This window comes from Dama dama, chromosome 1 (genome assembly GCF_033118175.1).
Source record: "Dama dama isolate Ldn47 chromosome 1, ASM3311817v1, whole genome shotgun sequence".
Classification (NCBI taxonomy): Eukaryota; Metazoa; Chordata; class Mammalia; order Artiodactyla; family Cervidae; genus Dama; species Dama dama.
The window spans coordinates 64,632,030-64,649,290 of record NC_083681.1 but is presented as its reverse complement, the minus strand read 5'-3'; the positions used below and the strand labels follow the sequence as shown (position 1 = coordinate 64,649,290).

General features: G+C 45.5%; 1 protein-coding gene across 1 annotated transcript in view; it reads left to right on the top strand.

The window, feature by feature from the left end:
* The window catches only part of PAMR1 (peptidase domain containing associated with muscle regeneration 1), a 77,057-nt gene that overhangs the window by 26,738 nt on the left and 33,058 nt on the right, over positions 1-17,261 (top strand). Inside the window, exons 3-4 of the mRNA XM_061151946.1 lie at positions 2,450-2,578; positions 15,226-15,340. Of these exons, the coding sequence (XP_061007929.1) occupies positions 2,450-2,578; positions 15,226-15,340 (244 nt within the window). The remainder of the gene's footprint in view (positions 1-2,449; positions 2,579-15,225; positions 15,341-17,261) is intronic.

The window sequence follows — 17,261 nt, the reverse complement described above, 5'->3', positions numbered from 1 at the left end:
GGGAATGGTAGTGCTGACGTCCAGCAGCACCGGGGCCCTCACTGGAGCAAGTTGGCTGTTCTTTCAGTGCATTTCTAGGCTGTTAGCTCTGACCTTGGTTCTCTTACCATTCAGGCAGTTCTGTGAGCTGCTTGGTGTCTTTTTAACATAGCCTTGTTCATCTTAATCACCAAACTAGTTTTTAATGGCTTGCCCCTAATGGCCTGGGGAGAGAGTTGGCAGGGTCATTGAAGGCAGATGGAGTCCATTGACCTCCTCGGTGGTGCAGCAGGGAGGAAATCAGATGGGAATGTGACACATGGGTGAAGATGGCCTTTAAAAGACACAGTAGTCCCCCTGGGACCCAGTTGTGGGCCATATGAACTCTGATGAGTCGTATTAGCAATTCTTTTCTGGTTGGAAGAAGCAAGCACTGGAAGAAGGGAGCAAAGGCAGAATGGTATGCAGAGAGAGCTACAAGTCTCTCTCATAGACATCACACACGTAGACACTGCATGTATGCACTGTGGGCCAACAAAAACCTAAGTTTAGCCAAAGAAAAAAGTATGCTATCAGCTCAAGGAAATGCTGGTTATTTCAAACAGTTCAGAATCCTGGATTAGCAGTTCATTCATCTCTCCATCTGTCCACTTATCCATTTATTCATTCTCTCAAATCTCGTATAATATTTCTGGGACACTTACTACATGCCAGATACTATATTAAGTGTGGGGGGATATAATGTTGAATAAGATGCAGTCCCTGACTTCAGTCTATATAGGAAAACAGATAGGAGACAGTTAAAATTGAGCATGCCAAATGCTATGGTGGGGATAAGCCAAATAAGTGGAAGTACGGGAATGCAGAGTAATAATACTAGTTCATACTTGGGGGGTACTTGCTATGTGCCAGGCCCTTTATGGGTGTGAGATTAATTTTTAAATCAACTTTTTGAGCTAAGTACATTTTTTAACCCCAGGTTTACAGATGGGAACATTGAGGCACAGAGAACTTAAGCAGTTTGCTCAAGGACACACAGCTGGACAATGAATGTGGGAAGCCAGAACTTAGTGCTCTGTTTTAATAAGCGGGGTTGGATTATCTCTACCTTTCCTCAATGTCCCCCACCTCTCAGGAGGCCATGTTTTAAAAATAACCCTTGACTGAGGTCTGCTCAGTCCACTCCGGTGTGGTCTTCTGATCCGGGGGCAGCCTGACACCTTCCAAGGTGAGCCCATTAATAGGCACTAAGGCTATTAATGTCACGCTCTGGCTATAGGAGTATATGACATTTAAGGTATTTAATGGAATGGGAAGGTGTTTACTATTTTTATTAAAAAGTAAAACAGAAAGTGCAATGTATAATATAAGCCTAATTTTTAAAAAATGTTTGTGTATATACAGAGGGAGAGTATTACAGATGATTTTCTCTGGGTAATGGAATTTTAGGTGTTTTCAATTGAATTCTTTTTGCGTGTTCGAATCTTCTTAATATTCCACAATCAATATGTGATACTTTTATAAAGAGAAAAAAATACCCTGTATTGATGTATTCTGCCTTTCACTACAGGTTGTTTAATTTTGCATCAAAGCATCAGCCACTAATGAAAAAAGCCAGACAAGAAAGGCCATGCGTTGCATGTTTCCATGTATGTGAAATGACTGGTAGATTACTAGTTGCCAGGGATCAGGGACAGGGGAAGGGAGTGACTGCTAATAAGTATGGGGTCCTTTGTGGGGGGGAGGTGATGAAATATCCTACATTTAGATAGTGGTGATGGTTACCCAACTCTGTGAATATGCTAAAACCCACTGAATTGTACACTTTAAAAGAGTAAATTTTATGGCATCTGAATTATCTCAATGTTGACTTTTTTAAAAATTATGAATTGAAACCAAAATGTGAAATCAATCTGGAAGGTTATTATTAAATATTTTCAGTATCTCATAATACTTTTCAGGTTACTGATGATACATGAGATAGGACATCCTTGTAAAAAATGTGAAAAATTTACAACCAGCAAGAGGTTTCTCCTTCAGCACAGACAACAATGTAATTTAGGTTTGGTTTTAATGTAATAATAAGCATTTGCTGTCAGTCTTCGATTTGGAGGTATTTTCATCAATATTATTTGCTTTGTAAAACATAATGATTAAAAATAAGTTTAAATAGCATTGTATTTTATTGAAAATTGAAGTTCATAATTAAGACCAAAAGCTAAATTTTTTTTAAAACAAGCCATCAGCCGCTAACCTGGAAGATGGTTCAGACCATCCCCGAAACTCCTCAGTCTGAATGCTGGTGACTCTAGCATCTTCCTAGGGATGAGCATTTTTTCCTAGGGGCACCTTTCTAAGTCCAGATGCTCTTGGGTGAGACAAGATCCTGGCAAAGTCCACAGTTTCTCGTGCAGCCCATCAGAACCTGCATGTGCTTAATTGAATACCCTTCTGCTTGGAAATGTTTCAGGTTGCACCATCTTTGAAAACTGCAAGACGTGCCGAAACGGCTCCTGGGGGGGTACCCTGGACGACTTCTACGTGAAGGGCATCTACTGTGCAGAGTGCCGTGCGGGCTGGTACGGAGGAGACTGCATGCGTGAGTAGTCCCTGACCTAGCTCCATCCCTAGTGCAGGCTCCTTTGAAGTCTCACCTTCTTGTGGACTCAGGTTTATCTTGTTGGACTCTTTGAGTTCTGGAAAACTTGTGACCAGGAGGCTTTCTAGGTAAGACTATAAGAAACAAAGATGTGTTTCCTTCTGCTGGGTGTGGACTGTGGACATCTGTTTGGAATTGGCCACGGGAGGTTTCTGTCTCCTCTTAAATCTTCCCCTCTCTCCTGAATGAAGCCAAGGCACTCCGCACACAAGCATGCCTCATGTCCATTCCAGAAGCAACTGCATGCTGTCATTGGTCAGCAGGCAGTGAATAAGGCTTCAAAAATGCTAAGTCTGTAGTGCATTTTAAATATGAATTCCTACTGGAAAACTTCTTGAATCCTGAGTTCAATTCTTGGAACCCACATCAAATTGTCAGCATGCCACTTGTCCCAGGAAAGGGATTCTTTCTGGGTTCTGCTTGATCTCCAAGAATTGCTTAATCTTTATTAGTGCTCCCCGCTGTGTCAATAATCCTTTGAAAATGAAGTGGAAATCTAAACTGTCTCCCAGTTTAAGATTCCCCCGTGCAGCAACCCAGTGGTGAATATCACTCTGAGAGGCAGGATCTTGAGCAATGTATAAACTGTTATTATTTTGTTAAGCCTACTTTACATATTCCCCATTTAAATTAGAAGCAATCAGGATGGTTTTAGAGTCTCATTAATTTTACTCTTACGAACGATATTTCCAATCCACAGAAATAGAGGATGGAGTGTTATTGGTATTTCTTGCCTGATCAAACATGTAGCAAAAACACAAGAGTCTAGGGCAAAGGGTAAGGAAAATACCTAAGACACCTAAGTCTGTGTGATTTAGGGGCCTGTGTGATTTCAGACCCCTTGTTCTCACCTACCTCCTATTGATGAACTCTTCCGTAGCTCTATTTTCTCTGCAAAGCAGCATAGGAAGTCTCTAATGATAGCAGAGTAGAAGGGAAGCTGAGGCTTGAGAGTACCAAAATTTTGGGAGAGCCACCTGATGAATGGGGAAATGTGCCAGCTACCAAAAAGTTAAAGCATGCCGAAGCATGGCCAAGGTCCCAGTGGAAGCTGGAGCTAATGTGTAGGTGATGCAGCCTGGACAGGTGGGTGGTGCTCACCAGCAGCAGGGTCAGTTCAGTTCAGTTCAGTCACTCAGTCGTGTCCGACTCTTTGCGACCCCATGAATCACAGCACGCCAGGTCTCCCTGTCCATCACAAACTCCAGCAGAGGCTAATAAAAGCAGTCGTGTGGTTGACCTAAGAGTTGGCAGAGATATGACTGTCCAGGGGTCCAGTGTGGGCAGGACACAAAACCAAAATGAACCTGGTAAAGAAAATAGAGACTGGAGGTGCCGATGAGATGGAAAAGCAGGCTTAGTGGTAATAAAGCCACGGAACATGTAGATGAAAGAGGTAATGTGGTCCGAGAGTAGAATTTCTAAATTAAAGCTTTCACGGGTGGTGGTGATAGTGTGTTCATATGTACTGGTCAGTTTTTGCTGCAGAAGAGTCAACCTCAAAAGGATAGATGTGTATCTTTCTCTATCATGTGTCTGTGAGTTGGCTGGGGTTTAACTGGTGTCAGCTGGGTTGGCCTGGGTTGAACTCTGGAGCTCGGAGCTCAGACCACAGCGGCAGTTGGGATGTAATCTGCTTTGAGTGGGTCACAGAAGCACAGGCAGTCAAGCCAAACACACGGCCACATTCATGGCCTCTGCTGTCATCACACTCACTCATATTGTAAGGACGTCACATGGCTGAGCCACAGATCAGCCAAGTATGAGAGTGTATTCCATCTCAAAGGAAAGGATACAAATGTTTCCTGAATAATACCCTCAACACTGTGAGTGAGTTTGTTTAGAGGACAGGGCAGAGAAGGGGAAGAATATTTGCATGCAGGAAGTCAAAGACAGAGGACTGCGTTTTCCCAAAGATATCCTGTAGATGTATCCTGTCCAAATAAATAGTACCTGTTGGTTGAGTCTTGCATTTAGCCTCAGTTTAACCACTGACTGTGTAAGTCTGTTTGGTCTGGATTGGTGATGGTGTCCAGGTATAGGATCAAACTTGCTCAAGGACAGCAGAATTGGCTCAGGGCAATGGGTCACCACCATGAGGCAGGCAACGTGGAGCACGCATGCCCCCATTCATTAAAAGGAAGTAATGAATAAATCTACCCATCCATTCAAAAATACTGAAGGACAGAGAAACCCGGCGTGCTGCAGCTCACAGGGCTGCTAAGAGCTGGACACAACCTAGCAGCTGAAGAACAAACAACAATGCATTCCAAAAAATGTTTCTCGAAAGAATGCTTCTATGTGCAATGATGAGCAAGACAGATGTAGTCACTGCCATTTTAGAACCTGAAATTCAGAGAAGAGAGACAAAAAGAACATGGTCAATGCTATGAAATGAACAAAGCAATGATCACACTCCTATTCCATTCTGTGTTGGTTCAGTTAAGCTTGTTCAATTCCATGGTGGAAGCCTCATTCCATACAGCGTATGTTTACCTGATCACAGCCACATACACAAAGAGAGCATTTCTTATGGCTCACTAGGCAGCTCACCAGGGGAAACAGGGAACCCTCCGTGGGTTTACAATACATTCGTGGAAACAGGACTTGACCGTAAGAAGACATCAATATGATGTTATTGGGTTCTCATCACCTACAGCTCGTACTAAATAAATGTAAGGGGAATTCACAGGCGGAAGGCATTCATTTCAGTATTTGTTGACTGTCTGCCTGGTGCTGGGCAGGCTGCTGCCTGCCTCTATGAAGGGGCAGCTGAACACTTGGGTGGTCTGTGCAGGCTGGGGCACAGTCCTGGAGCCATGTGGCAGTGCAAGCATTTGCCCAGTAGATGGCGCCCAAGTGATCCTTTCCGATCATTTAATTCTGGAGGAGGAGGGCTTCTTGCTAAACACTATTGTGGAGCCCTGGCACTTTTTCCTGAGTGCCATATAGAACCTTAGAAGAAAGGAGTGCCAGGCAAATGCCAGAAAGGATCACACTTGTTTATATTTTAATTATAGACCTTTCAGTACTCAGCAGACGTGGTAGCACCTTTATTTGCTCACTATCCTTGACAATGCTCGTCACAGATGGTTTTAACCCAACTCTTTACGGTCTTAGCATCCATTATGTGATCGATTCATTCATAACCATTGACAAGTTACATTAAGCAAGAGAACTGGAGAAGGGCTGGAGGTCACTGAACCCAGGGGAAAACTTTTTTCACATTTTCCTGGCCAGGAAAGATTGCTTTAGTAATTGTAGAATATTCAGAGGAATGATTTCTTCTTTCTTCAACTTTTTATTTTGATAAGTTTTAAATACATAGAGTTGAAAGGATACTACATTCACTCTTTACCTGGATTCACCTGTTATTATAATTTTCCCACATTTGTCTTCTCTCTCTTCTGTACTATGAGCTCATGAATTTTCATTTTTTCCCTCTTAATCTTATTATCCTTTTTTGGTGCTTAAATTATCCCAGAATTGGCCGCCAGAGTCCCTTTAAGATGAGTTCACTGAATCATTCTGTGAACACTTCCTTGCTTCTTGGCATTGCCCCCACCCCCTCAGTATTTCAAGCTCACCTTGATTGTTTATGTACAAGTCCTGGAACCAGCTATTTCTCCAATCCTGGTTCCTTTTGTGGGGAATATTTAGGAACTGTGATCTGGCGCTGGCAATGAGAGGCACTGATCTCTAAAGTTAAAATCAAGGCGTCCTTTCAAAGCTTCTTAAACTGGAAAGTTGAGTTCTTAAGTGGAACCACTCTGCAGACTTCCAGAGTGAAGTTTATTTAACTTGGCCTTCAGACCAAGTTCCTAAGCTACTAAATGAGATGAGCAGGAGAGTGCCCAAGAGCCTCCCGGATGTCAGCTTCTAGGTAGCGCTAAAGTGATGCCAACACTTCAGGCCCCGAAGGGTCTTGGGGAGGTAGGAAGGTTAGGAGATGAGAGAGGGTTTATGGGGAGAGTTTAATAGGCCCATAATACTTTTTATTTCCTTAGTCATATTGTAGATAGACACAGAGGAGCAGAGGAACAGGCCATCAGTGTTGACCAAAAATGTGGGGTTGGAATATTAGAGAGGAGCATGATTTGTGCTGGCTGGTCCTTGAGTCACAGCCAGGAATGACTGAAAGTAAATGAGAAGGAGAGGGAGAGGGAGAGAGAGAAGGAGACAGGAAGAGAAGGAGAAAAGGAGAGAGAGGGAGAGAAGGAGGGAGGAAAAGAGAGAGAGAAAGAAGGAAGGAGGGAAGGAGGGGGAGGAAGAGAAAAGGCCCACAAATCTGTGCGCCCACAAATCAGTGGATTTACTAACCCTAACCCTAATTTTTTTTATGGCGTAACCCTAGTAAATCCACTGATTTACTAATCTCTGGAGCTGTACTGCTGGGGAAGAATAGAGTCACCTGGGTGGAGTTACAGAAAACCGGCTCATGGAAGTCTGGGCTTTTGTGTCCTGACACCTCCAGGAAAGGAACAGTGCTCAACTGGTTACAAATCGAGGATGGTATTATGTGGTGGTTAATAGCTGGGCTTGAAACCAGGCTTTTAATGTGTAGGACCTGGGTTTTCATCTGTTGCATGACTCGTTCTCTGACTTTAGCAATGTTACCCAATCTTTGTAAATCTCAGCTTCTTCATTTACAAAATGGGGGAAATAACAGTGCCCCATCAGAGGATTTAATGAGGGATTAATGAGAGGGTTAAATGAAGTGCTATCTATGAAATTCCTTAATAGGGAGTCTGGTACATAGTAAGTGCTTGATAAATGTAGCTGCTATTCGTATTATTACTAAATCAGAGCCTTGAAGGGTGCCCTTTCTCTGTTGGGAAGGAAATCAATGTGGGGCCACAGAGGAAAAATAATAAAACAGAACTCCCTAAGGAAACAAGAGGATATACACTGGCCATGAGGAGATTAGGGCTTCCCAGGTGGCCCCAGTGGTAAAGAATCCATCTGCCAATGCAGGAGATGGCCAGAGATATGGGCTTGATCCCTGGGTCGGGAAGATCCTCTGGAGTAGGAAATGGCAGCCCACTCCAGTATTCTTGCCCAGAGAATTCTGTGGATGGAGGAGCCTGGCGGGCTGCAGTCCATGGGTTGCAAAGAGTCGGAAACAACTAAACACAAGCACATGAGGAGGCTACTTTCCAGGACAAGTATTGTATGTGTGGTGAATAGCATTTCATACTTTATGTGCTGAGGTTCTTGATTCAGAGAATTAATGTTTGACCTTTTGCAGAAGATTTTATGTTATTAAAGAACTCATTGATTATTGCTCAACTTCTGGTTTGGGTGGAGAGGGACATGAAAAAGGCCTCTTTCCTGTTCAAACAGCAAGAAATCACTCTGAAAATCAAAGAAAATTCAGAATTTACCTTAAAGCCATCACACATCTATGAACACAGAATCTAAAAGAATCTAAACTCCATAGGAAAGAGCTCTTCCTAGGAGAGCAAGTGATCCAGAATATGTCTTACCTGAGGCCAGCTACTGAGGTCAGGGCAGGGCAGGTGACGGCCTGCCTGAGAAGGAGGAGGAGCCGGCCAGATGTGGGATGAACCTGTGGGCTGGCCTATTGAACTTACGTCTAAAAAAGATCCCCAACCAAAGATTACCCTATCCCCTGAGAATTCTCATTAGTGAAATTTTGCTGAGCAAGCAGAGGCTGGGGATGAGGCTAGAAAGCAGAAGATCTTGGAATGTTGTTGTCATTTTCCAGCTTCAAAAATTTGTCATCTCAGGGTCTCATGGTCTCACAGGCTCAAAGATTCCTGACCTTACAGTCATGGAAATGCAGGAAGATGGGCAGGGAGAGTGTTGAAAATCAAAAATAAGCTTTCTAAGGTTCCCACTGCTTGACTTTCAAGATGCTTCTAGAGGGATTATAGCCTCAGTCCTGCCCCAAACCAGCTTACTTCCTGATTTGATCAAATTGATCAGTACCTCATTCTACCTGCCTAATAAAGGAAAAGATATTACCAATCAAAAAAAAAAAAAAATGTCTTTTCTGTTGTGAATAAGCAAGAAGAGAATAGGACCAATAGTCAAGAGAAAGATCAGTTGAGAGAAACAAACCACATGGGATCAAATATTAGAATTTTCAGACGAGTTTTAAATAATTTTAAAATGAATATATTAAAGGATCTACAGGAAAAGGTAATTCATTATAATGGATGAATAGATGAGAAAATTGAGAATAGATTTAGAAAGCATTAATAAGAACCAAAAGGAAATCCCAGAACTGAACACATTATAATATTTGAAATTTAAAAATAATCAGAGGGGGTTAACAGCTGATTGATCACAATGGAAGACAGGATCAGGAAATTTAAATACAGGTTGGTAAAAATCAACCAAACTGAAGCACAGAGAAAAAAGAAAATATTTAGTTGTCTAAGTTTTTATGCTACTCTAGCCCAGTCCTCGACTTTTGAATTGGATCGTCAGGGTTATCTCAGTGTATGCTTTTTTTGTGAAGACTGTGATGAATCTGGGGGAGAAAAACCTTTTTGCAACAAAGCGGTAGATGGTATTTTTGGTGGACAACTGCTTCAACTGAATCGGTAGACCATTTGGTACAGAATTGGGAGGAGGCTTCCAAAATGGTTTGATTGGGCAGGAAGAGGCTTGATTTAATTTGGCAGAGTCATTCATTCAGTTAATAATTAATTAAGCACATATTTCATGCATATAAAGGTGAGCAAGACAGACAAAGATCCCTGCTTTCACGGAACTGTGTCATGGAGGAGACACACACTCAAGCAACCATTGCCAGGTATTCGATTGATTGGAATTATAGGCCAGATCACAGGGTGAGCCATGAAGTCATTTCTAGAGACCTAATAAAGACGGGAGCCCCTGGTAAAAGCTATCACTTAGCACTTACCATGAACCAGACATTGCTCTGAGTACCTTCACGTACGAACCATTCGTCCTCATCACAGCCTTTTACAGGAGAGGGCATCGAGGCACCGAGAGGCAGAGTCTCTTTCCCGCTTGCTGTCCCGCAGCTGCTCAGGGGCAGAGCCAAGATGCCAGTTCAGAAGCTGGGCCCGAGTCCAGTCCCTCTTCCTCTGTACTAAGCCGCTTCTTGAAGTGAGAGGCCCTTGAGGTCCTCACTCCAGGTGCCTGTCGGAGGGCTGAGCAGGTCCGGGTAGGATGAACCAGATCACACGGACGGCATCAGCGTCCTTCCTGCTCCCGGTCTGGTGTGTGGGTCATTCCCCTGTCATCATCCAGGCTTTTGTTCTGCCTTCCCTGTCTAGGCTCCTGGGCCTAAAGGCTTCAGAGCTTTAGCCAATGATGTAAAGAGGCTCTTAGGAGACCTGGAGCAGTGGGTCAGAACCTGAGCTGTCACCTGTGATTCCTTTGCCAAATTTGTGTCTCAGATTCAGACAAGACTTGAGAAACGACAGTGTTGGCTGCCATTCGTTGTTAATGTGTGCCAGGCACTTTGCTAAATGCCTCACATATAGTAACTATCTCATTTAATCCTTAAATAATAAATCAGCAACAACAGCATGGTTGTAGGTACTCCTGTTATTTCCAAATGAGGGAAGCTCAGCTTGGAAAACCTGAAGAACTTGTCAAACAGCTAGGAAAAGTCTGAACTGAGATTAGGACCTGGTCTGGCTTCCAGGGGCTTCCCAGCTGGCGCTAATGGTTAAAGAGCCTGCTTGCCAATACAGGAGACATAAGAGACATGGGTTCGATCTCTGGGTTGGGAAGATCCCCTGGAGGAGAGCTTGGCCACCCACTCCAGTATTCTTGCCTGGAGAATCCCCTGGACAGAGGAACCTGGGGGGGCTACAGTCCACAGGGTCACACAGAGTCAGATGTGGCTGAAGTGACTTTCCCACACACGCATGCATCAGTGGTTAGGACTCCAGGCTTTCACTGCTGAGAGTGTGGGTCAATTCCTGGTCAGGCAGCTAAGATCCTGTAAGTCGTGGAGCATGGCCAAAAAAAAGAAAGAAGAAAAAGGAGCTATCGGAATTCTTTCTCTAGTCCTCCTTGCCCCCAGCCAAGAGGAAAGATTTAAAAAAAAAAAAGACCCACTGCTTTTCAGAAGCACCCCTCCCTGCTTTCTCCCCCAGCTGGAGATAAGGACACTTGTCAGAATGCTGGGGGTGTTCACTGCTGTTGGGAAGCTTCCAGCTCTCGTTCTAGTTTGGAAATTCATGAAGATTTCCTTTCAGCTCTGTCGAAGCAGAGTCTATCCAGCTCTCTCCTGTTTGGGTTTGTAGCAAGGGGGAAGGATAGGGGAGGGCGCAGGGTTGGAGATGAGTCCAGGATTTGAGATCCCAGGGGCGAGTCTGGCGTGGCTGGCAAAATTCCCTGCACGCACGCACACACACACACACCTCTTCCCCTGCAGCCAGACACGGTCAGGGAACCCGAGCACGTCGTCCGGGCCTTGCCACTCCCGTCTTCCAGACCCAGGACCACCTGCTTGGTTGGCCAGCCGCACTTCCTTGGCGGGGACACTTGGCTGTGTTCAATGTTCTGCCCTGGACAGAGGGTGCAGTGAGTCTGCCCTGCACCCGGGTCCTCGGACTCCCCGTGAGGGTGGGAGTGAGACGGGGGCTGAAGGAGCCCCTTGGTGTGAGGAGGGCATGGGGTGCCTTCTCCTTCTCCCAGTGCCCACTAACTGCACCACCCTCCCCCAAGCATGAGAAGTGGCCTCTGTGTCTCTGGCTGCTTGGAACTTGCACCCCCTCTTGAGGCCTCCTCTGCCCTCCCCTCTGGAGTGAGAAGGGAAACATCATGAAGGACACGGCTGCCGCGTGTGGTTGGGAATTCTGGCTGTTTCTGAAGGATAGCCCCTGGTCTTCAGGAACCAGTGGTCTTGCATCCCATGTGGCCAGGGGCCAGCGCCCGGGAAGGGGTGGGACTCTGAGTACTCCCCAGGCATCATGAGACCCTGGGGCTGGCCAAAGCCTGCCGGCTCCGCCGGATCTGAGATGGGGAGAGAGGATCTGTGACAGTGCTGTCTGATTCCAGGGAGAAAACCAGAAGCTGGCTGGCAGCATCTGCTGCCGGTTCTAACTTGGGGTCCCTGCGGGAGGTTTGCTGCGGAGCTGGGACTTAACACCTAGTGGCGGGGAAGCTGCCAGTCCCCCGGGGGGCGGAGGCTCTGCAGGAAGGCTTCTTTTTTTGTCTCTCACACCCAGGGTATCACTTCCGTAGCCGGGCAGCAGATGGGCGGATGGGGGCGATGAGGAGTGTGAGGTGTGCAGGAAGAAGGCACGTGCATTTCCAATAGTTGCGGGGGGCGGGGCAGGCAAAGATTCAATGTATTTGGGGATGGGGGTGGGAAATCTTGCTGCTTCAAAATGGTGAGGGAGACGGCTGGGTCAGGAAACCCTAAGACAGGTTCATGTACTAGTGGAGATCCAGCGCTGGTACTAGACAGATTCAAATTCAAGTCCCTGATCTGCCACCAACTAGCAACGGCTAACATTTGCTGGTTTTTCTGCTAAGGGCTTTCTGTGTGCATAATCTGATTCACGTCTCACAAAATGAACGGGGTGGGTGCCAGTTGTATTCCCATTTGGCTCAGGTCTGGTGAGGCTCTGAGAGATGCTGGAACTCACCCAAGGCCACACAGCCGGTGACTCTAAGGTTGGGACTCACACGGACAGGGGACTCTGACGTCCCATCTCAACCACTTTCTACACTTAGAGCAGTCATCTGCCACCTTCCAACCTCCTGGCTGTCTGGCCATGGGAACACCTGACTTTTCCCATCGTTAAGGTTCCTCATCTGGGCGATGGGGAGACAAATGTCATTCTCCCAGCTTTCTTTTTTTAACTTTTTATTTTATATTGAAGTGTAGCCAATTAACAATGTTGTGATAGTTTCAGGCACACAGCAGAGCAACTCAGCCATACATATCCCAGTGTCCACTCTCCGCCAGACTCCCCTCCCATCCCGGCTGCCACGTACCATTGAGCAGAGTTTCCTGTGTATACAGTAGGACCTTGTTGTTGTCCATTTTAAATAGCAGTGTGTAGTGTATCCCCTTAGGAACTATCTATAAATGTGCAAAATTAAAATTAAGGCAGTGATTAGTAAATACTCTACCAGGACCCTGCCAGGCCTAGTTTCGCCTCAATCCTTTCTCTCCTATCAACCCCCTCCCCGAGGAGAACTAAACCAATCTCTCCATCTGCCTCAGCCATCTCCCAGCTTTCTTGTGAGGATTAAACCAGAGAATGTGTGTAAGCCTTTCAGCCAGCCCCTGGCCTGTCACAGTGTCATCGTTGATTCATTCAACAACTCTTTATGGAGCACATGTCCTATGCCAGTTTCCATTCTAGGTGTACAGACTAGAGGAGTGCTGGCTCTACCAAAGGGAGTAAGCAAATAAGTGAGAAAATCTCCAGCAGTGATATGCATCATGAAGAAAACAAAATCAAGTAATGGCAGTGACCGTAGAAATATGAAGGTCTGCTTTAGCTGGGTGGTCCAGGAAGGCCTCTTTGAAGAAGCAGCCATGGAGCTTAATTCCCAAAGGAAGGCGATGTGGAAGAGGATGGACCTTCTAGGTTAAGGGAGCGGTGGGCGCGAGGCCTGGGGTTGGGACAGGATGGGGACCGTGTGGCTGTCTCAGTGTGAGGACTGGGTGAGTGGTGGTGGGGACTGGACAGAGGGCAGGGCTGTGGATGCTGGGGGGAGGTGAGGTACAGGACACAGTCTTTGGAGGGTCGAGTCGGGAGAGTAATGTGATTTAATTCATTCATTTTGGCAGCTATATGGGGAATGGAAAGTTGGGCAAAAAAGATGGTTGCGAGGAGGCAGGGATTGCAGAGAGATGATGGAGACCTGGCCAAATCAAGAGCCTCACCTAGAAAGTGGAGAGAGATGCTTCCAATGCGGAAGTAGAAGCAATAAACATCCTAATGATGAGATAACTTGGGCAACCTAGCAGTCAATTTTGCAAAAGTCACACACCTCAGACCTCACAGCTTGTCGAAAACAGAGTTTGGGCTGTATTCCTACCGCTGTAGAAATATTACCACCATCATCTTGCCATGAGGCACCATCCACTGATGTTCATGTTTTTCTTTTGAGCATGGGAATTTATTTGGGGAGGTTATTAAAGATAACTGAAAGTCTGGAGTTTATGATGTCAAACTGGGTTCTGTGTAGAATAGGGTTAAATAAACTTTTCCTATAAAGGGGCAGGTAGTAAATAGTTACATTTTTGTGGATTCTACTGTCTTGTCTTGCAGCTACTCAAGTCTGGAAACCAACCTTAAACAATGCATTAAAAATGTATGTGGCTCTGTTCCAATAAAACTTCATTTAAAATATAGGCAGTGAGCTGGATTTGGCCCATAGATCATAGTTTGCCAACTCTGGCAGAAAATATAGTTTATTTACTATATAAATAATTTTATATAAGATAATTTTTTTCCTACAACACGAATTCAAGACATTTCCCCCAAACTGTTGTAAAACTAGGGTACAGACCTCTGCTTATCTTAACACTAGAAGATGTGATATAATTGAATAAAGACTCTGTTCAGTAGTTTTCAAATCTTGGGGATTCCTTGGAACTAACTCAGGGGCCCAAGGTGATAGTGAGGATGGAGGGCTTGGGGTCCCAGCCTCTACTTCAACCAGGACCCCCTCTTGGATTCACTTTTAAAAATTAAATTGGTGGTCTTCATAAGAGTTTGGGGGGGGAAATGGTCTTGGGAGCTAGAAAAAAAATTGAAAATCTCTAATCCAGTCTGACTGGTTGGAGTTCATGTCCCACTTCTAGTATTTGCATTAGAGAGGTGCTTCCCTGGCGGCTCAGATGGTAAAGAATCTCCCTGCAATGTGGAAGACCCAGGTTCCATCCTTGGGCCAGAAAGAACCCCTTGGAATGGCTACCCACTCCAGTATTCTGGCCTGGAGAATTCCATGACCAGAGGAGCCTGGTGGGCTACAGTCTATAGAGTCGCAAAGAGTCAGACATAACTGAGCAACTAATGCTTTCACTATTACATAATTGCTCATAGAACAAATTAACACATACATTTTCTAATTGGATGGAGGCAGGTAAAAAGGGGTTGCTTTGGGATTATATGTGTGGAGCAGAGGGTGTGCAGGGGACACAGACCAAAGGGACTTACGTAAATTTAGACGCTGAACAAAGGCCACAATGTCCCAGGTGGAGCTGCTGGAAGAGCCTACTTTCTGAGCCTTGTAAGGTGGCGGCAGCAGGCTGGTGTGTGGCAGTCTTGGAGAGGCAGAATGGGGGTGGCTTGGACTTCACATTCAGATACAGCTAGGTTTTAAATCTCTGCTCTGTCACTTAATAGCTAGACAAATTATTTAATCTCTGGTTATCCATTTTTCCATCTGGAAAACTGGAATGATGCTATTTCCCTTCTCAAGCTGTTGGGTGAAATGAATTAATAATTCACTGCCAGTTGCCGAGCATATCGGCAGGGGCTTGAGAAATAGAAATATCCTTCTCCATGCTGTTTTCAGGGGTGTGGGGTGAGATCAGAGGCTTTGAGACATTTTACCATCTCTTTCCTGTTGACTCCAATTTCCATGCCTCAATCTTCTCTTCTCAGGATGTGGCCAGGTTCTACGTGTTCCAAAGGGTCAGATTTTGTTGGAGAGCTACCCCTTGAATGCTCACTGTGAATGGACCATCCACGCCAAACCTGGATTTATCATCCAACTCAGGTAAGGGGCTGGGGTCAGAATTATGGAACCTGAGGTTTAAGGAAGTGCAGTAACAAAACCAAAGGTCCTGGATCCTAGTAATCAGGGCTAACCATCTATATTTTATTCTTGAAAGCAGAAAATGTATATTAGAGCCTTTCCGTTTACCTCTTAGTGATTTTGTGAGATAAGGCCTGGGTAAGACTACCACCAATTAAATTCTTGTCACTCACTGGCTAAAGACAGTGGGGCTCAGGTGACCATAACCCAAGGAAGACACCAATATGACAGAACACAGCCCTGAGAGTAATCTGCCCACCCATAATCTTGACCAGGTCACCTAATCACTTAGTACTGGCTGGATTCTATGGAAGGGGAGGAAATAAGGTCTAATCTTCAAGGACTTTGTACTCTACATTGGGGTTTATGCTTGTCACAGCTTCCTTCATTGCTGTTCTCAGAAACCAACCACCACCTCCACAACCAATAAACCGATTCTTTCATTTGTGTGGAAGATAAGCCCTTCATCTTATCGAGCTTTGGGGTCCACGCAAATGTTTAATTTATGCCATGGACCCAGTTGTAACTAGAGATAAATAACACAAGTGCATCCTGTTTTGTGAGAGCTGTTCACTGCTGCATCCCGGAGCCTGGAACAGGACGTGGTGCACATGACAGGTGCCCGATAGACCCTTCCTGCATAAAACAAGTGGAAAGAACTGCTCCCTGCCTCCAGTGTCTCTCCTCTCTCCTGGCAGACGCCTCTACTCTTCCTCTTTAGAAAAGCAGAGTGGCCCACTCACCCCAGGACTTTTAGGGACATTGTCCACCTAGCTCTTCCCTTTTCTAACTCATGGAGATGTTGGTGGTGATAGAAATCTCTCATCTTCTAAAGCACAGGCTTCCAGTCGGTGTTTTCTGGGTGGGTTGATGCGCCCACTGGTTGCCATATGTCAGCTGGCTCGTCGATGGCACTCTGTCATGTAAGAGGGGCAACACTGTACCCCACATTGAGAGGATCCAGAACTCAGGTCCCTTTCCCAACCCTCCTCATCAAAGCCACCCTTTAGTTCCTGGTCTTCTTGTTCCCTGAGGTCCTGGGGTTAGGATGAAGGTTCAGTAAATGAACTTTCCCAGAGGAAGTTCAAGCAGCAAGTGAGAGGCTACACCGTTCTGCTGAATGGGCTCCAGGCTGGATCTTCCAGTGTGATAAGGACAGTGTTAGATGCCACAGGCTAATTTTTCAGCAACTCAGGGGCCAGGACAAATGGTCCCCTCAGAGACCTCTGAAGAGATTCTTTAAGACCCAGGAGGAAAAGAAATCAGCTCCCCCTCCCCAGCTCCACCAACCAGAAATTCAAAATGTTGGCGGGGTTGAGAAGCACATCCCCTACCCAGGAAAGGGTCCTAGGAAGGCACAGAAATATATAGGTTTCTTCCCTGCAAACCTGGACCTGCTGGCCAGGGATAATTATAAGGATAAAAATACTCTGCAGCCTAGGGTTTGGCCCCAAAGATGTCGTCATCCCTGGTGTTCCCTTTTCCATCACCTACCACAGCCAGGTCACCACAGAATCTACTTACTCAGATGTAAAATAATCTCAAAGTCTATCCACTGTCTCTACTGCGAAAATTCTACTTTGAACTGCCACCGTCTCTTACCTGGATTCTCTCGTGGCCTAGTTGACTTCCCTGCCTCCACTCTTGCTGGCTCTGCCATCTCCTCTCTTCAGAGTGACTGGAGTGATCCTTTAAAATCCTGTCTCAAATTATTATTCCATTGGTGAAACCTTCCAGTGGTTTCTCTCAAGCTTGGAATACAATCCAAACTTCTCACCATACAGAACGTCTCCTGCTCTCCTCTCTGACCTTCGTTCATACCATTCTCCCAGGTACGCACCACCTGGCAGCATAGCATCCCTGCCTCCTTTCACTTCCTCAG